Here is an 18,285-nt window from a genome sequence, read left to right as displayed (position 1 = left end):
GACCGATATTGGTGGAAATACATAGCAGATCTGGGGAGGACACAAAAAGGAAAAAGCCACCAGACATATGACCAAGTCTGTATGTAGCATTGCTGACTAGGTGGAGGCCATGGTGACTTTGCCTTCTTTTGTTTTGCTTTTTCGTTTGTTTGAGACAGGGTTTCTGCATAGTCCTGGCTGTCCTGGAACTCGCTCTGTAGGTCAGGCTAACCTCAAACTCAGAAATCTGATTTTACCTTCTTTTTTCCTTCCTTCCTCCTTCTTTCCTTCCTTCCTTCCTCCTTTCCTTCCTTCCTTCCTCCTTTCCTTCCTTCCTTCCTCCTTCTTTCCTTCCTTCCTTTTATGAACTAAAGATTTTTAACCTTTGGTCAAGATTCCCTCAAGTGTCAGGGATAGTGTGTATCTGAGGTGAAGAGTAAAGTATTTCTGGTTCCCAACATCTTTGACCGAAGAAGGAACAAAATGGTAGACTGAAAACTAAAAGTTCCTGTACTGGGCCTCCTCAACAGAATGTTGGATGGCTTTGAATGAGACAGGACTTCATGGCAACCGACTTCTTTGGACTACAGAGAGGAGGAAGGGGAGGGAAGAATGGTATGGGGTGGGGGGGCTGAGGAATCTGAGTGCTTCAGTAAACTGGATGCAACACCTGAAGGGCTCAACGGCCTCCCTCCGGGATGGCCTGACTGTGACAAAGTCATCAGTGTGTGGCTAGAGGCCCTCTAACTTTTCAGCTCCGGTGGGAGGTGGTGTTGAACCACTCAGGCTAGGGACCACCCTGAGGGTCAAACCCTCTTTTCTGATGGCTGGTTATGCTTTGGGTACAAAGCAGGCAGCATCTGCCCATGGGTAGCTGTGGCCACTAGAGGGAGCCCAAGTTCTGCAGGACACCATTACTAAATGCCAAGGTGAGTTTGGAGTGGGAAGAGTTTCAAGGTTGCACCCTCTACCCTCCTCTGTCATCCTCTGGTCCCAGGCTCCCCCAGGCTCCCTTCCCCTTCTAGGGCTGGTGAAAGGGTGGGGGCCACATCTCATTGCCCTCCTTCCTGGATCCTTCAGCTCTTTTCAGTTCCAAGACCCTCTTGCTCTCTCTCCTTCCCTGTACCTCTTAATTTCTATGTAACCATCCCATCTTTCCCTTCTCTCCTAGCGCCCCAGTATGTCTCCCCTGGGACTCAAAACACTTTTCTTAGAAACTCCCAGACTGGCCAGGGCCGTTGTAGCTGCAGCCGCCTTTGCTAACCCGGCCTTTTCTTCCCTTCATCCCAGCTAGGTGTCTCTGTGACAGGCACTCCTACCCCTCCAGGTACTGGGTTGGATTGGGTTACAGCTAGCTCTGCTTGGGCCTCCGAGGCCCCTCTCTACTTTCCTTTTGTGCCGTTGCCTGGAGACCAGTGGATTGTGGGGGGCTGGGGCCAGAGAAGGAGCTGGGGTGAAGGATGGGGGTGGGGTGATGTGATCCTCCCAGCAGCCAAGCTATGAGCCTGGCCTTGGGTACCACGCACGAGGGGTAGTGCTGGCTTCTTTTCCTGGTCTCATTCCCCGTCCTTATCCAAGGCCTAAACTATTTTCTTTTAGACTTAGATAAGTTGCCATGTTGGCGTTTGCCTTGGTGGTTAAACAAGGAGAAAAGCTGCTCAGTCTAGAAAAGATTTGGAAAGGGCCAGGGCCAGGCCCAGTGGGAAACTAGAGGAAACGCTATGGGGAGAGGGAGGAGGGAGGAGTCTCAGAGCAAAATTGGTGGAGAGAAGGAGTAGAGGCTGTCCTGGTGCTTAGAGGAAAAGAAGTGCCAGGCACAGGAAGACGGAGCTGGCCTGGTCTCTGGGAGGCACGGGAAGGGGACAAGAAGCTGGACATGAGGGTAAAGTGAGTCCCTGCAGAGTGGGTTGATGGTGGGAATCTGTTTCCCCAGTGTTTGGGAATCTGTTGAGAGCTTTGGGGTAAGTTCAAGAACTTGGCTGAATATGGCCTAAGGAATGGTGACACAAAATCTTCTGAGTTGATGCCAGGCCAGCCTTTCCCCTTCCTTCCCCAAAAGTAGTCTGCCCATCCAGTGCCCCTACTCCACCCGCTTGGTTTGCAGCTAGACTGGCCCCACAAATGCCCTACTCCCTCCCCAAACCTGGCGAACTGCTAAGGGTTCCAAATCCAGGCTCCAGTTCCAGTTCTTCCAGGCGCCCAGCCTGCCTCCCTCCCTTTCTCCAGCCTTCCCAATTTCAGCTGCCAAAAAATCACCCTGTCTCTAGTGTCCTTTGTCCTGAGAGATGTTGCTGCTTGGTGTGGGGCCAGACAGGGAGCCAGAAGAAGACACGGGTGGACCAATGGGGGGTGCCGGCTTCGCGGCTGCAGACTGGACTCGACTGACACACTGACAGGAGAGTTAGGGGCATCACGCTGTGGTCTGTGGTGGGGACTGACAATTGTTAGAGGCAATCAGGGCACCTAAGGGTGTGGATAGGTCCTTTCCACTCCATCCCTTCTGTGACCATGACCGAAGATGTTTAGTAGTAATGACTTCAAACAGACTTGAGGAGGAAAACGGATCCGTTAGCAAAGGAAGGGCCCAAATGTGAAGTGCTGTCCCTCAGTTACCTCTTACACGGCAAGGTCTGCCGCCCACATTCTGTCACTTCTCCGTGGTGTTTCCCTTTTCCATCGCATCACCAGCCCTTCCTCCATGATGCCACGAAGGCCCTAGTTATCTCGTGTTTTCCTCCAGTCCTAATCCATTCTCCTCCAATTTATTTGCCAAAGGAAACAGTTCTTAGTTCTATTGAAAGTCCCCACCTTGGTTTCATCAACACACCCCAAACCCCAGTCTCCCTCTAGAACAGGCATCTGCTCCCACCTTTTAAAATCTCTTCTGAGACCTCTCATGCCTTTGCTCCCACAGGGGCATCTATAACCCCCCCCCCCAGCTTCCCTTCATCGCTCCCGAATTCTTGTGGTTTGCATTCTTTTCAACACCAATCACCCCTTAAACTCTTATCTCTTCCAGAAACACCGTCCTCTTAGTCTGTCTTCATCTTTTCATCCTTTTCCTTCCAGGTCTCCAAACTTCCATCGTCTTGTCTCCGAAGCAGCCCCTAAACACCTCCAGTCTAAGGCTATGTGGCCCTTCCTCTCCATCTTCCCCATAGAGCCCCATTATCCCAGTCTCTACTTCAGTGCCCCCTCAAACTCCTCCCCCTTCGCCCCGCCACAGCCCCTTGTCCCCAAACTTCTGCAGCCTCCCCACGTCTGCTCTCAGAGTCCACAGCCCCTCCCACCCAGCCCTCTCGCGCTCGGGGCCCGCGAGCTCCCCACGCTCTGCGCCGCGAGGCCCTCTCCCTTCGCGCCCCGGCCGGCTGCGGCCAAACTCGCCCGGCGCCTCCCCTTCCCCGATCCTCCGCCCCCCCTCCCGCCCCCCGACTGCTGCGCGCTCCCTCCCTCGCGTCTCCTCCGGGCCCCTCTCTCCTCCGTTCCTCCGCGCTCCCTCCTTCTCCCTCTTCCTCCTGCTCCCATCCCCCTCTCCCGAGCGCCCTCCCTCCGCCGTCCGCTTTCCTGTGCGAGTCGCCGGACGCGCCGCCCAGCCCGTCCGCCCGCAGCCCCGCGCCGGGCCGGGGCCTCGGGCCAGGACGCGTTTCGGGGCGGCTGGCCTCGGGGCGGGCTAGGGGCGCGCGGCACGAGCGGCTGCAGGGCCGGGGGTCGCGGGCCTCGCCGGGGCCGCGAGTGCGGGCGGAGGCGGGCGGCGCGGCGGGGGCGGGCGGCGCGTTCGGGGCGGGCGGGCGGACGGGCGGGCGGGGAGCGCGAGAAGCCGATCGGGGCTGCGCGGGGAGCGAGGCATGGGGGCCGCCCTCCGGGGGGGCCGGGGCCGCCGCCGCCGCCGCCGCCGCGGCGACTGAAACCGCGCAGAGAGGAGGGGCGGGGAGTGGCCGCCGCCGTCCCCGGGAGGCGCCGGAGCCCGACTGCACTCGCAGCCAGCCAGCCGTCCCGAGCCGCTCGCAGGTAAGATCCGCTGCCGCCCTCCCGGGCCGCCCCGAGTCGGCCCTCGGCTCCCTGCCCCCATCCCTCCCGGGCCCCCCTCCCGCCGCCGCCTCCATTTGTTATTTTCCCGGTCGCGTTCCCTCACTGCGGGCACGGCCGGGCCCGAGGCTGGGGGCTCAGGGGGTGGGGCCGCCCGGAGGAGGGACGCGGGCCCGGGAGTCGCGAGCTCGGGAGGGGGGGGGAGGAGGGCTGACGGGGCCGAGCGTCGCCAGGACCAGAGCCGAAAGGGGAGGAACGCCGAGGTGAAGACTTGGCGGAGGTAAAACGGGGGATGCTGTGCGGGCGGTTCGCGGAGAAGGCAGGACGGATCGCAGAGATGGCAGCGAGGTGGGGCGTGAAGGCTCCAGAAGCCCCACAGGCCCAGAACCCGGGTTCCAAAACCCAGGCTTGCGGGTATTAGGAACAGAAGGGAAGTGGGAACCGGGAAAGGGGTGTGGTAGGTGGTAGGGACAGGATTGTAGCTGCCGAGAGAGGGGATTGAACCTGGGGGAATGGAGAAGGACCAGGAGAGGCCGATCTTTGAGAAGCCTGGGGTGGAAATGGGAAGGCCGTATCTTTTGTGACTCAGTTTTCTTTTCCCCGCTCCAGGTCACCTCTGACCCTGTTTTCCTAATCCCAGACCTAGTTACTTCGTGAAGGGGGCACTGAGGCTTGGCAGTGTGAGCCCTCCTAACACTAATAAGAATGGCAGGGATACTAGAAGGGAGAATTAGAAAGGTTGGGAGGCCGGGAAAGAAGAGAGAATTGGGCAATCGTGTAGGCATTCCAAGGAATCATGACCTCCACCCTCATCCCCAGAGCATTGGCTGCCCCACGGCTGAGCTCTATCTGGGAGGCCTTCATTACTGCTTTGATCTCAGAGATGTCCCTTTGTGCCTGGGGCAGGTTACCCTAACGCTCCCTTCCCTGAGGGTGCTGTAAGAAGATCGGAGTTGCTTTGGCAACTGAGGTGGTAATAGTGGCTGCCAGCTGGACCCCTGGGATGGTCTCTTGAGGGGCACCTTTTTTCACCCATTCTGTTGCCATGGCAGTGATCCAGTGGGAAGTCCTGTAGGTGGGGTTCAGTGTGTAGATTGGGTCTCAGCCTGTAGCTGCGGTGTCTTAGAGGCTCTTGGTAGGTGTTCTGGGAGATGTTTCTGGTGTCGCCCCAAGTACGGATTTCCTAAGGCGTGCAACCTTTCACCCCCACCAGTCTGATGGAACAGGTAGCCCTGTTGCTTGCAGGTCATTCTTGCAAGCCTTTACCTGGGTATGGTGGGAAGATGAAAATACTGTTATTCAAACTATATGGTCATGGGCTGGGGGTAGCTCAGTGGTAGTGTTATTTCCTAGCATGGGTTCTTGAACTCCAGAAACAAAATTAAAACAAAAACAAAAACCCACAATTGTATCATCTTGGGAAATTTCTTTTGACCTCTACCAACCTTATGTTTTGTAAATGGTTGATTCTTTGCACTGCTTTAACTCTTTGGATCTCTCTTTGTCCTTTCCAAGGATGACCCCTCCATTCAACTAACCTTTGACCTTTTACTTTCCTGAACTTATAGAAACAGCATGGCTCTCCATGCCTGTCTCAGGTGAGGGTGGCCCAGGGGGAAGGGGTATGGAACAGCCTTGAGCAGAACAGGGTGCTCTTGAACGGGAGGCCAGGGTGTGCTCTGGCTGTACCTCTATGACCTTGGGCGAGTCGCTTCCCTGGTCTTTGAGCCTCACCTTCATTGTGTGATGAAGCGGCCTCCGTGGTCCTGGGTTCTAACAAGACTTAGGCGAGTGCATTATCTGCTTTCTGTGCTTCACGGATAGCTCAGTCATTTTCAACTGATTGTTAAGTTGGCAGGCAGGGCTGGATGATGGAGGCTAGTCAGTGACCCTGAAATAAATATACTCTGTAAGCTCTTGCCAGGGAGCCTGTGACGTGGTCATTTTCTGACATTCTTGTTATATTTGTTCTTTAATTTCTTTCTTTGAGGACATTTTAATGACATTTATTTTGGGCATGTGCTTTGGTGCACATGTGGAGGTCAGAAGGTAACTTGGTGTTGAGTTTCAGGTTCTCTTCTCCCACCATGTGGGTCCCATGGTTTGACTCAGGTCATTGGTTTGGTAGGAATCTCTGTTTTTATTTATTTATGTATTTATTTATTTACTTTGAGATGGTCTTCTATAGCCCAGGCTGGCTTGGCTTGAACTCACTACACAAGATGACCTTGAACTTGTGGTCCCCTTGCCCCTACCTCTGAAGTCCTGAGAATGCAGGCGATGGCCACACCCTGTTTTAAACGGTGTTGGGATCTAACCCAGGGTTTCATCCATGCTAAGCCAGCGCTCCAACCACTGATCTGCATTCCTAGTCCCTCTTAATTTCCTTTCCTCTGCTTATTTAGGGATGCTTCCGATTTCTCAGCCTTCTGAGTTCTGTCTTCCTTGCTTTCCTCTTGCAATAATGTAACGGAGGCAAAATGCTTGCTGTTGTACATGGTAGATGCTCTGTAAGAATTAATCAGCCACAGCCTTCTAGGCAGAATGAAGTACCACTTGGTCAGTCTGATGTTAGAGCACCACCCCAGTTCACTTAACCTATGATCCCACCTCAGTCTCAATCCAACCCTACCTCTGCCACTCCTCATCCCAGGAATGATTGCCCCATTGAGGCCAGTTTTCTCTTCCAGAGCTAGTCATTGTAAATTCTATCTGATTTCAGCTGATTCAAAAAGGTAAGAAGGGCACACAGTGATTGCTCTGTTCTCCTAGGAACTTCGGATTTTTTTTTGACCTTTTGGATCCTTCAGGATCCCAACTGACTTGGTAAACAAGTTCTGTGATGGGAAGAAATAGGCACCTTGTTCTCAGAGGGCTGACAGATACCAGCCACAGGGAGTATTCTTGATTGTCATTATAGTAAGCATTATTTTCTCCCTTTCTTCTGTTTGATACTGTTCTTTGGGCATTTGTTTATTCCCCCTCTTTTTCCATTTGAAGTCTTATTTTTTGAGACAGGATTTCATGGAACTGGCTGGTCTTGAACTTGCTATTTGTTGAAGGTGGCTAGTCCTCTTGCCTTCACCTCCCAAGTGATAGAATTACAGATGCCTGGTAATATACAGTATTTTAAAGCCAGTCCACAAAACAATTTTAAGAAATGTGGTTTTAGCTGTAGTTGTAGTAAACTTGTTTCCTGGGCAAAGCATCAGTTGAAAGTTTAGACTTGGGGCTCTGTCCCATCTATTTTGTGCCCCTTAAGTATAAGTTACTAAGTTTCCTGGAAATGTTAGACTCACTCATTCCTCATTGCCTGCCTCAGTATGGTTCAGTGGGATTGGGCAAAAAGTAAGTACTGTATTCTTTGGAGAAAATACATGGAGATATGTCATGTACCTGCACCTCCCAACTCAAAATGGGTGGGTAAATTCAGTGTGTTCTCACCAGGGTTAATATCAGTTAATTCAAAGTACCTGCGGAGCCTGGGATATACCTGTAATTCCAGCACTTCCTAACCTCCAAACAAAATAAAACAATAGCTAAATGGACCAATGACATTCATTTGGCTTAAAGGTCATTGACAATAATAGTTCACTTGGCTGGGTGAGGTGCTCACTTACTAACCCAGTGCCAGGAAGCTGAGACAGAAGGCTCCTGAGTTTAGTTTAAGGCTGATACAGTATGCATAGTGTGACTCTGTCTCAAATAAAGACAACAACAGACCCCATATGTGTGTGTACATGACATCAATAGAAAATATAAAAAGGAAAATTATGACAATAGCACTTTTACTTATATCACAGGCTAGGCATAGTGGCACACACTTTTAATCCTAACACTTAGGGGCAGAGGCAAACAGATGTCTGTGAGTTCAAGGCCAGCCTGGTCTACATAGTGAAACCCTGTCAGAGACAGAAAGACACAGAGAGATAGAGAAACAGACAAGAGAAAATGCTGGAGAGATGACTCAGTGGTTCAGAGTACTTGTGTCTCATGCAGAGGACCCAGGTTTTAGTCTCAGCACCCACGTGATAGTTTGCCCCATACTAACTCTAGTTCCAGGCTGTCTGTTGTCTGCTTCTGACCTCCACAGGGACCGGACACACATGATACTGAATGTATATTCAGGCAAAACATTCATATATATAAAATTAAATTTAAAAAGTTATGGGTAGTATTATGGAATGGTTTGACTCTTAGCAAGAACATAAACAAATACAAGGCTAGAAATACAGTCCAGTGTACTTGCCTGAATGCTTGAGACCCTGGGTTCAGTGCACAGCACCATGGAAGCCTTTAATCCCAGCACCCTGGGGTGTGGAAGATCAGGAGTTGAAGGACAGATGGAAATGTCTGGGGTAGATGACAATATCCCTGTTTGTACTGCTAGATACAGGTATATAGGCTGTTCATGCCAAGTGAGAGAACAGGCTTAAAAAAAAATCTAAGTCTGTATTGTATATTTGCTGACATTTTGTCTTTTTTTGTAGTATTGAAAACTTTTGAGGGAGCTGGAGAGATGGTTCAGCTGTTAAGAGCCCTCTGGCTGTTCTTGGAAGGACCCAGGTTCAATTCCCAGCATCCACATGAAAGTTCACAACTGTTTGTAATTATAGTTCCAAGAGATCCGACACCCACACACAGACATGAATGCAGACAGATCAATGTATATAAAATAAAATTAAAAAAAATATATATATTGAGTTGGGTCGGTGAGATGGCTGAGTAGAGGCACTTACACAAAGCCTGACAACTGGATTTGATCCCTAGGTCCCACACAGTGAGAGGGAAGAAATGACTCATAGGTTGTCCTCTGACCTCCATGCATAAATCATAGCTGGTACATACCTTCCCCTCAATCACTCATCAGTGTAATTTAAATCTGGTTACTGTGAAAGCTTTGACACAGGAAAAACCAATACAGCCATCACTTGACATCTGGAGTCTTGTTCCAGTACCCTCCACAGACATCAAAATTAACCGAGACTCAAGTCCCTTGTATGGAAAGATGCTGTTCATAGCTGCACATGGTCTTCCATGATTTTTAGATCACCTGTAGATCATGCACATAACCAATTCCATGTAAATATTTGATAATCTATTCGAAGCTGAGGGTATATGCCACATAAGAGAAGGTGGACAGTGAAAGCTCGAAAGGGACCTAGGGCTTGTGAAAAGGTGGGATGCTACAGCAGGTCGTGTCCACATGCCATCCTTGTAGATTGAACCAGGGGGTGGCAATGTAATGGATTCAAATTTTGTTTGGAACTTTGTGGAATTTTTCTTCCCAGATATTGTCAGTTCAGGGTGGCTGAGTCTCTGAACAAAAACTCTGCAAGTGGAAAAGGCCAACAACTAGAGGATGGACCCTCATGAGGCTGTCTAGAATGTTCCGCAGGCTTGAAGATACCTCAATTTGGGGTTGAAGCTGGTGAGGCTGTGCTGCTCAGTGTTGTAGGATGGGACACTCTTATGTTGTCTGATGTGAAACATGATTGTTATCTGAGACTGGTCTAGGCTTCTTAGAATTCTCTCCAACTTCTGAGGAGTTAGAAGAGTGCGTGTGTGAGCATGGCCTTTGAAGGCAGATTGCAGAGGGCTTGCTTCTGACGTTGTTGTTGGTTCTTCCCTGTGGAAGGTGGGGCAGGTCGAAGCCACCATCTTTGAGCCTCAGTTCCCCTGCTTATTAATCCCACTTTAGAGTGTGTTGGGAGATGTTACAGGAAATTGTATATAAAGGACTTGACACAAAGAAGAAACTCAGTAAACTAACACTTCAGCCTCCTGTCTTTGTGCTTCCTTTGAATTTTGAAGGCTCTGGAATTAATGAGTATGCAGACGTTTAGCTGTTACTGTTTTGGTTTTTGGGACAGGGGTTTGCTATTTAGTTCAGGCTGGCCTTGAACATGTGATGCCCATGCTATAGCTTTCTGAGTGCTGGCACTATAGGCACCCACCACACCAGGCCACAGATACTCTTTTTAGGACTTGTAAAGGGTAAAATCCTGCTGTTAGGTTGGGGTTCACAGGCACCTCTGAATTTTCTGCCTTCCCTAGAGGTGAATGAGATTATATTGCGGTAGTCTCTGTCACTTGGCCGATGCAGCCCATGGAGCAAGCCTCTTGTGTCTATGCCTCTTGACCCAGCTCTTCTTCTTACTCAGGCCCTTGCTGTTCTGCTACAACATGATGGTTTTCTCCTAACAGATTTCATTGAGAACACCCTTAGAGTACTACGTGCCTACAACTGCTTCCAGCTTCCCAGACCACAGCAGTGGGGAACTTGGGGTTCAGCAAACAAGATTCTGCATTCAGCTGCCCAGGCAGAGGAGAATGGGGTCTCCACAGCCTGAAGAATGAAGACACGACAGAATAAAGACTCAGTGAGTAGAAGTTATGGTAAACAGTATGGCAGGTCAAGGGCAGGGGCAGGGAAGCTAGGAGGACGGGACTAAAGCAGAGAACTGAAACAATATATAGCTTAAAGTTAGGTGCAACATATAACACTTCGGAGAAAAGAAACAATGTATAGCCTAGAAGTAGGTGCAATGTAACGCTGCCCACCTCCATCCTCTCTCAGATGTCAATGAGGAGTGGACGGAAGAAAGAGGCCCCCGGGCCCCGGGAAGAGCTGAGATCGAGGGGCCGGGCCTCCCCTGGAGGGGTCAGCACATCCAGCAGTGATGGCAAAGCTGAGAAATCCAGGCAGACAGCCAAGGTATTCCTCCTCCGGTCCCCACAGGATGCCACAGCACCGCAGCTGAAGGGATATTGGGGGCGGGGAGGGGGGGGACACTTCAGGTCTGGCAGAGAGGCAGAGAGTAACTGGCAGGGGCTTAAGAGACGAAGACAAGCATGTTCTCTCTCCCTAACAGAAGGCCCGAGTAGAGGAAACTTCTGCCCCAAAGGCCAGCAAGCAGGGCCGCACTGAGGAGGTCTCAGAGAGTGAAAGCGAGGAGACAAATGCACCCAAAAAGACCAAAACTGAGGTAAGAGACCTGTGGCTGCCGTGACCTTTTCTGACTGTTCTTTCTCTAAACTTTTGTGCACCGTTCCTACTTTGGTCTCTGCTTAGATATAAAAGTCCTGTTCGGTGCTTATTTGGTGTGGTCCTGTCTATAATATGGTAGACAGCTCCTGAGACTGTAGTTGGGACAGTAAGTGACAAGACAGGGCCAAAGGGGACCGGAAGGGTAGCCTCCTTTGTAGAAGGGACAAGTATGTTAAAAGGATGCAGAAAAGGGGCTGGTAATGTAGTTCACTAGGGAAAGTGCTTGCCTGGTACCTGGTGCAGAGTCCAAGCACTTAATAAAATATAAAACGGGATATGATGGTACACGTCTCTTATCCTAGCATTCAGAAGGTGGAGACAATAAGATTAACAAAAATTCAAGGTCAGCGAGGCAGTGGTGGCACATGCCTTTAATCCCAGCACTTGGAATGCATGAGCAGGCAGATCTCTGTGAGTTCCAGGACAGTCTGGTCTACAGAGCAAGTTCTAGGACAGCCAGGGCTACACAGAAAAACCCTGTCCAAAAAAAAAACAAAAAACAAACAAAAAAAACCTCAAGGTCATCCTGTGCTACGTGGTGAGTTGGAGGTCAGCAAGCAAGGAAGGAAGGAAACTTACCATTTGGGGATAGCTAAAAGAGACTAGAGATGAGAGTAGGGTACACATGAGATGAAGGCAGGAAGGGTCTGCAGCTGATTGTGAAGGGGCAGTGTTGGAGATGGATCCTTGAGAAGAACTAGGGTTGACAAGGAAGGAAATAAGCTATTAGGAAGCAGCTGAGGTGTGGGCAAGGGAGAAGCTAGATGGCCGAAGGTGGCCTTGAGCAAGTATCGCCATCACAACAGTGCCACATTCGGGAATGCTTGTGGGAGAGGTTTGGACCCTGGGAAGACAGGAAAGGAAGGGGAAATGAACCCTCTTCCCTGACAACAGGAGCTCCCTCGACCACAGTCTCCCTCGGATCTGGACAGCTTGGATGGGCGCAGCATTAACGACGACGGCAGCAGTGACCCTAGGGATATAGATCAGGACAACCGAAGCACATCCCCCAGCATCTATAGCCCTGGAAGTGTGGAGAATGACTCCGATTCATCTTCTGGCCTGTCCCAGGGCCCAGCCCGCCCCTACCACCCACCTCCACTCTTTCCTCCTTCCCCTCCGCCGCCAGATAGCACTCCCCGACAGCCAGAGCCTGGATTTGAACCCCATCCTTCTGTGACACCTACTGGATATCATGCTCCAATGGAGCCACCCTCATCTCGATTATTCCAGGGCCCACCTCCTGGAGCCCCTCCCCCGCACCCACAGCTCTACCCTGGGAATGCTGGTGGAGGTGTTTTAACTGGACCCCCTATGGGCCCCAAAGGGGGAGCAGCTGCCTCTTCAGTGTGTGCTCCTAGTGGAGGCAAGCAGCACCCCCCACCCACTACCCCAATCCCAATCCCAAGCTCTGGGGCCAGTGGTGCCCCTCCAACAAAAACGCCTAGTGCTCCAGTGGGTGGTGGGAACTTACCTTCTGCCCCACCACCGGCCACTTTCCCCCATGTGACACCAAACCTGCCTCCTCCACCTGCCCTGAGACCCCTCAACAATGCCTCAGCCTCTCCTCCTGGCATGGGAGCTCAGTCAATCCCTGGGCATCTGCCCTCTCCCCATGCCATGGGTCAGGGCATGAGTGGACTTCCTCCTGGCCCAGAGAAGGGTCCAACTCTGGCTCCCTCACCCCACCCTTTGCCCCCAGCTTCTTCCTCCTCTGCCCCTGGGCCCCCGATGCGGTACCCATATTCATCCTCCAGTAGCTCTGCAGCAGCTTCTAGTTCCTCCTCGTCGTCTGCCTCCCAGTACCCAGCATCCCAGGCTCTGCCCAGTTATCCTCATTCTTTCCCTCCACCAACAAGCATGTCTGTCTCTAATCAGCCACCCAAGTATACCCAGCCCTCTCTCCCATCCCAGGCTGTGTGGAGCCAGGGTCCACCCCCTCCTCCCTATGGCCGCCTCTTGGCCAATAACAACACCCATCCAGGCCCTTACCCTCCCACTGGGGGCCAATCCACAGCCCACCCACCAGCCCCCACACATCACCATCACCACCAGCAGCAACAGCAGCAGCAGCAGCAGCATGGAAACTCTGGGCCCCCTCCACCTGGAGCATATCCTCACCCCCTAGAGAGCAGTAGCTCCCATCACGCACACCCTTACAACATGTCACCCTCCCTGGGGTCTTTGAGGCCCTACCCAGCAGGGCCAGCACACCTGCCTCCACCTCATGGCCAGGTGTCCTACAGCCAAGCAGGTCCCAATGGCCCCCCGGTTTCCTCCTCTTCCAACTCCTCCGGCTCTTCCTCTCAAGCCTCTTACTCTTGTTCACACCCCTCCTCATCCCAGGGTCCCCAAGGGGCATCCTACCCCTTCCCACCAGTTCCTCCAGTCACCACCTCCTCAGCTACTCTTTCTACTGTCATCGCCACCGTGGCTTCCTCGCCAGCAGGCTACAAGACGGCCTCACCACCTGGGCCCCCTCAGTACAGCAAGAGAGCCCCATCCCCAGGGTCCTACAAGACCACCACCCCGCCTGGATACAAACCGGGGTCACCACCCTCCTTCAGAACAGGGACCCCACCTGGCTTTCGGGGCACCTCTCCGCCAGCAGGCCCAGGGACCTTCAAGCCAGGTTCGCCCACCGTGGGGCCAGGGCCCCTGCCACCCACGGGGCCTTCGAGCTTGTCGTCTCTGCCTCCACCACCCGCGGCCCCAGCTGCAGGGCCGCCCCTGACTGCCACGCAGATCAAACAGGAGCCAGCTGAAGAGTATGAGACCCCGGAGAGCCCGGTGCCCCCAGCCCGAAGCCCCTCACCCCCTCCCAAGGTGGTAGACGTGCCCAGCCACGCCAGCCAGTCAGCCAGGTGAGCGGCCGTGGCCGTGGGTGCGGGTGGGTCTGGAAGCGGAGGGCGACAGGGCCCTTGCGTTCCCGATCGCCGTGCTATTACAGTTAGGGACACAAGCTGGTGGTGGGCTGCTCTCGGGACACAAGCCGGGGTGGGGTGGGGTGGGGTGGGGTGGGGTGCTGCCTTGGAGCTCACAGCTCTGCGCCCGGCAGGTTCAACAAGCACCTGGACCGTGGCTTCAACTCGTGCGCGCGCAGCGACCTGTACTTCGTGCCGCTGGAAGGATCCAAGCTGGCCAAGAAGCGCGCGGACCTGGTGGAGAAGGTGCGGCGCGAGGCCGAGCAGCGCGCGCGCGAAGAAAAGGAGCGCGAGCGCGAACGGGAGCGCGAGAAGGAGCGCGAGCGCGAGAAAGAGCGCGAGCTGGAGCGCAGTGTGGTGAGTGCGTCACAAGGTGCGCCGCGCGCCTCTCCCGGTCCCGGGCTTCGCCACTCCGGTCGCTTCGCCACCTGGCGGAGGGGAGGAGCCGCTGCAGCCCAGAAAGCTCAGGCTTCCAGGCAGGAGGAAAAGAAAGCTGGGAGTGGGGTGAGGCATTTTGGCTTTCCACCACTGAGACCCGTCGGGCAGCCTGGGGTCGGTAGCTTTCCGTAACTGCAACTCTGACCCCGCTGCTTCCTGCATTCTACAGAAGTTGGCCCAGGAGGGCCGTGCTCCGGTGGAGTGCCCATCTCTGGGTCCAGTGCCCCATCGGCCTCCCTTTGAGCCTGGCAGCGCTGTGGCTACAGTGCCCCCTTACCTGGGTCCTGATACTCCAGCCCTGCGCACTCTCAGTGAATACGCCCGACCTCACGTCATGTCTCCTGGCAATCGCAACCACCCATTCTACGTGCCCTTGGGGGCAGTGGACCCGGGGCTTCTGGGTTACAATGTCCCAGCCCTGTACAGCAGCGACCCAGCTGCCCGAGAAAGGGAGCGGGAAGCCCGTGAACGTGACCTCCGTGACCGGCTCAAGCCCGGCTTTGAGGTGAAGCCAAGTGAGCTAGAACCCCTACATGGGGTCCCCGGGCCAGGCCTGGATCCCTTCCCCCGACACGGGGGCCTGGCTCTCCAGCCTGGGCCACCTGGCCTGCATCCTTTCCCGTTTCATCCGAGCCTGGGGCCCCTGGAGCGAGAACGGCTAGCGCTGGCAGCTGGGCCAGCCCTGCGTCCTGATATGTCTTACGCGGAGCGGCTGGCAGCTGAAAGGCAGCATGCAGAAAGGGTGGCAGCCCTGGGCAATGACCCACTGGCCAGGCTGCAGATGCTCAACGTGACTCCCCATCACCACCAGCATTCTCATATCCACTCTCACCTTCACCTGCACCAACAGGACGCCATCCACGCAGGTAAGGCGCCCTTTTACCTTGCCCTCAACTGCGTTCTGCCACATCCCGTAACGTTCTTCCGTTTCTGACCAGAACCTCCTTTCCTGTCTGGCATCAGTCACCCTCTCCTGAGATTACTGTTCCCATCTTTGCTTCCGCGCTGTCTCGTGCGCTCTTCATAGCCCAGCCTTCTACCTTTGATAACAGACCAAGCGGGACCCTTTTGGAGGGCCGCCTCCTTCTCTGCCTTCTCTGAGCCCCTCACATACCAATGTTCTTGTACCTTTGTTGTCAGCATACCCTTTCCTTACATCTAGGACCCTACTGTGTTTCTGCCCATCTGTAGATTTAGACCCTTTTTAGGAAAAAGCCCATGTAAGTTTGGTTTTGGTGCCATAGGCAATAATGAGCTTCACTCACTGTTTTACTGTAGCTCTTATGGCCTGGTTGGCCGTAGACTCTTTCATTTTGAGTTCCTTGTTTCTTCTCTCCCTCCTCCCTAGTTAGAACATTTATTTATTTATTTATTTAGTAAGTATGCAACTGGCTTTTGGCATTTTCATACATTGAATTCTGCTCATATTCACCCCACCTGTCTATCTTTTTCCCCTGTCTCACTTCTTAAACTTAAAAATTAGTTTTCTAAACCTATCCTTCGTCTCTTCAGAGTACTCCATTCTGTTCCCCCCTCCCCCCGCAGACCTCTCTGCTAACTGTAATCTGTCTTCAGTCATCCGTGTCTCTCTCCAGCAATTTCTTCTTTCTCTCCCAGAGGACCTCTAGCTCTTGCATTCTGGCTTCGTCCTGCTTTGGATCCCTTGGCTGTGTCTTCACAGGCTAAATCCCTCCACTCCAGTGCATAGTTGTCCCTTACCCTGCCTCCTGGTGACGTTCCTTTCTCTGCCCTCCAGCCTCCGCCTCGGTGCACCCTCTCATTGACCCGCTGGCCTCAGGGTCTCACCTCACCCGGATCCCCTACCCAGCCGGGACCCTCCCTAACCCCCTTCTTCCTCACCCTCTGCACGAGAACGAAGTTCTTCGCCACCAGCTCTTTGGTAAGGATGGAGACGCTGAAGTGCAGGCAGGCCAGAGCCGAGGGCTTAGGGTGTAGAGGTGGACCTAATGGGGTTCGAAGAGAGCCAAGGTGAGCTGTAATAGGGAGACAGGCTGAGGTCCTTCCAATAGAGAGAGGTGCACGCTCTAGGACCAGGCAAAGAGGTTGGGCTTCAGTTCCATTCCACCCCTGGCAGATTGTAGGGTCGGTGATGTAACGGCATTGTAGCCTTAGTCTCCTCTGTCTCTGAAGTGGCCGACTGTTCCTATCCGTCCATCACATGCTCCCGTCTTTTCTTCTCGTAGCTGCCCCTTACCGGGACCTGCCAGCCTCCCTTTCTGCTCCAATGTCAGCAGCCCACCAGCTGCAGGCCATGCACGCACAGTCAGCTGAGCTGCAGCGCTTGGCGCTGGAGCAGCAACAGTGGCTGCATGCCCATCACCCGCTGCACAGCGTGCCCCTGCCTGCCCAGGAAGACTACTACAGGTACTACAGGTTGCCCCCAGAGCGCGGGGAGGCGGGGTATGGGTATGGTACAACAGGGTACCAGGCCCTATGGAGGGGGACCCTCCTTTCTCAGTCTCATCTCTCCCATGCCTTGCCTCTTGTCTAGTCACCTGAAGAAGGAAAGCGACAAGCCGCTGTAGAACCTGCGATCCAGAGAGCACCCACTGCTCTTTCATCCAGACCTTGGAAGACTCCCCCAACCTTTAACTCCCCCCCCCCAAGCCGAGGAGAGGGTGCTGCCTGCTTGCAGAGCTTCTGCAGCTGGGCAGAGGGAGGGAGGGAAGAAGGGACAGACGAGGTCAAGGCCCCGGGGTTGTGTGCAGAGGTGGGAAATGGCAAGGGTGGGGACAGAAAGTGCACAGTATCATGGACCAGGTCCCTCTTCCTTATCCCCTGCTTTTCTTCTCCTCTATGCCCAATCCTTGGTGGTCACTGCTCCTCCCCTAACCCGTTGGTGTGATTATTTCATCTGTTAGATGTGGCTGTTTTGCGTAGCATTGTGTGCTGCCCCTGCCCCATCCCCGTGTGTGCACCCCCCTCGGCGATGTGTGCCCCTTGCCTGTCCCACATTAATAATTTATATATATAAATATCTATATGATGCTCTTTAAAAAACATCCTGACCAAAACCAACCAAACAAAAACATCCTCACAGTTCCCCAGGAATATGTCTGTGACTTGTTTTTGCGGGGCTGTGGGTCTGGTGGGGGTGGCTAAGGCAGGGGTCTGATTATCTTGAGGGGTGGGAAGGGATGGGGTTGTCTTGATTGTGGGTCCTCAGCTATGCTTAGGGGGTGCCTCTGATTTCTCTCACAATTGGGAAGGTAAGGCAGCTGAAGCCATTGAGAGCAAGAGCAGGCCCACAGTGAGCATGAACAATCTAGAAAACTACTGGGATCCAGGAAGCACTATCACTCATCTAATGTGCCATCAGCATGCTCCAGAAACAGAGTTTCCAAGATCTGATTCCCTTTCCATAGCGTGGTTTGATAAATGGTTTTGAAACAGTTGGATTTGCATAACTTCAGTAGGTCAATAAGATTGGTATTGCTGACTTTTTTAAGATTTATTTTTATTATACATACGGGTTCATGTCTGTGCCCATGAATGCAAGGGCCCAACAGAGACCAGAACAGGGTGTGGGATCCCCTGTAGTTTGAGTTACATGCAGTCGAGAATTGCCAGGCAGGGTGAGCCATCTTTGCATTTTTAATGAGGCAGGGTCTTGTAGCCCAGGCTGGCCTTGAACTTGTTCTCCAGCCTCTCAAGTTTTGTGCTAGCGTCACAGAAGCACACGACTTTCCGGATTACCCTTGCAGTTTGAGAAAGGGATGGGTGGCAAGAGCCTGTAAGGATGAAAATACAAGGCATTGGGCCACATCGGCTTTCACTCCAAGCTTTTATTATTGAGAAGCCCTGTTTTCACTCATAACAACGAAGGGGCTGTGATTGGCTGTTTCC

General features: G+C 53.2%; 1 protein-coding gene across 3 annotated transcripts; it reads left to right on the top strand.

Annotated features, from left to right (window-relative positions):
• The first annotated feature begins 3,797 nt into the window (after positions 1–3,797).
• Atn1 (atrophin 1) lies at positions 3,798–17,490 on the top strand. Of its 3 annotated transcripts, none has more exons than XM_051173272.1 (10): positions 3,798–3,987; positions 10,213–10,388; positions 10,586–10,723; positions 10,881–10,994; positions 11,951–13,920; positions 14,115–14,337; positions 14,588–15,284; positions 16,175–16,318; positions 16,623–16,803; positions 16,931–17,490. In XM_051173272.1, the coding sequence occupies exons 2-10, from the start codon at positions 10,362–10,364 to the stop codon at positions 16,962–16,964; spliced, it is 3,528 nt and encodes a 1,175-aa protein (XP_051029229.1). In that variant the 5' UTR covers positions 3,798–3,987; positions 10,213–10,361; the 3' UTR covers positions 16,965–17,490. The 3 variants fall into 3 exon arrangements, with proteins under 3 accessions (XP_051029229.1, XP_051029227.1, XP_051029228.1); XM_051173270.1 differs by having other exon boundaries at positions 11,948–13,920; XM_051173271.1 differs by lacking the exon at positions 3,798–3,987 and adding an exon at positions 4,146–4,285 and having other exon boundaries at positions 11,948–13,920.
• The last annotated feature ends 795 nt before the right edge of the window (positions 17,491–18,285 follow it).

Source organism: Phodopus roborovskii, unplaced genomic scaffold, assembly GCF_943737965.1.
Source record: "Phodopus roborovskii unplaced genomic scaffold, PHOROB, whole genome shotgun sequence".
NCBI lineage: Eukaryota > Metazoa > Chordata > Mammalia > Rodentia > Cricetidae > Phodopus > Phodopus roborovskii.
This window is presented reverse-complemented; position numbering and strand designations above follow the sequence as displayed.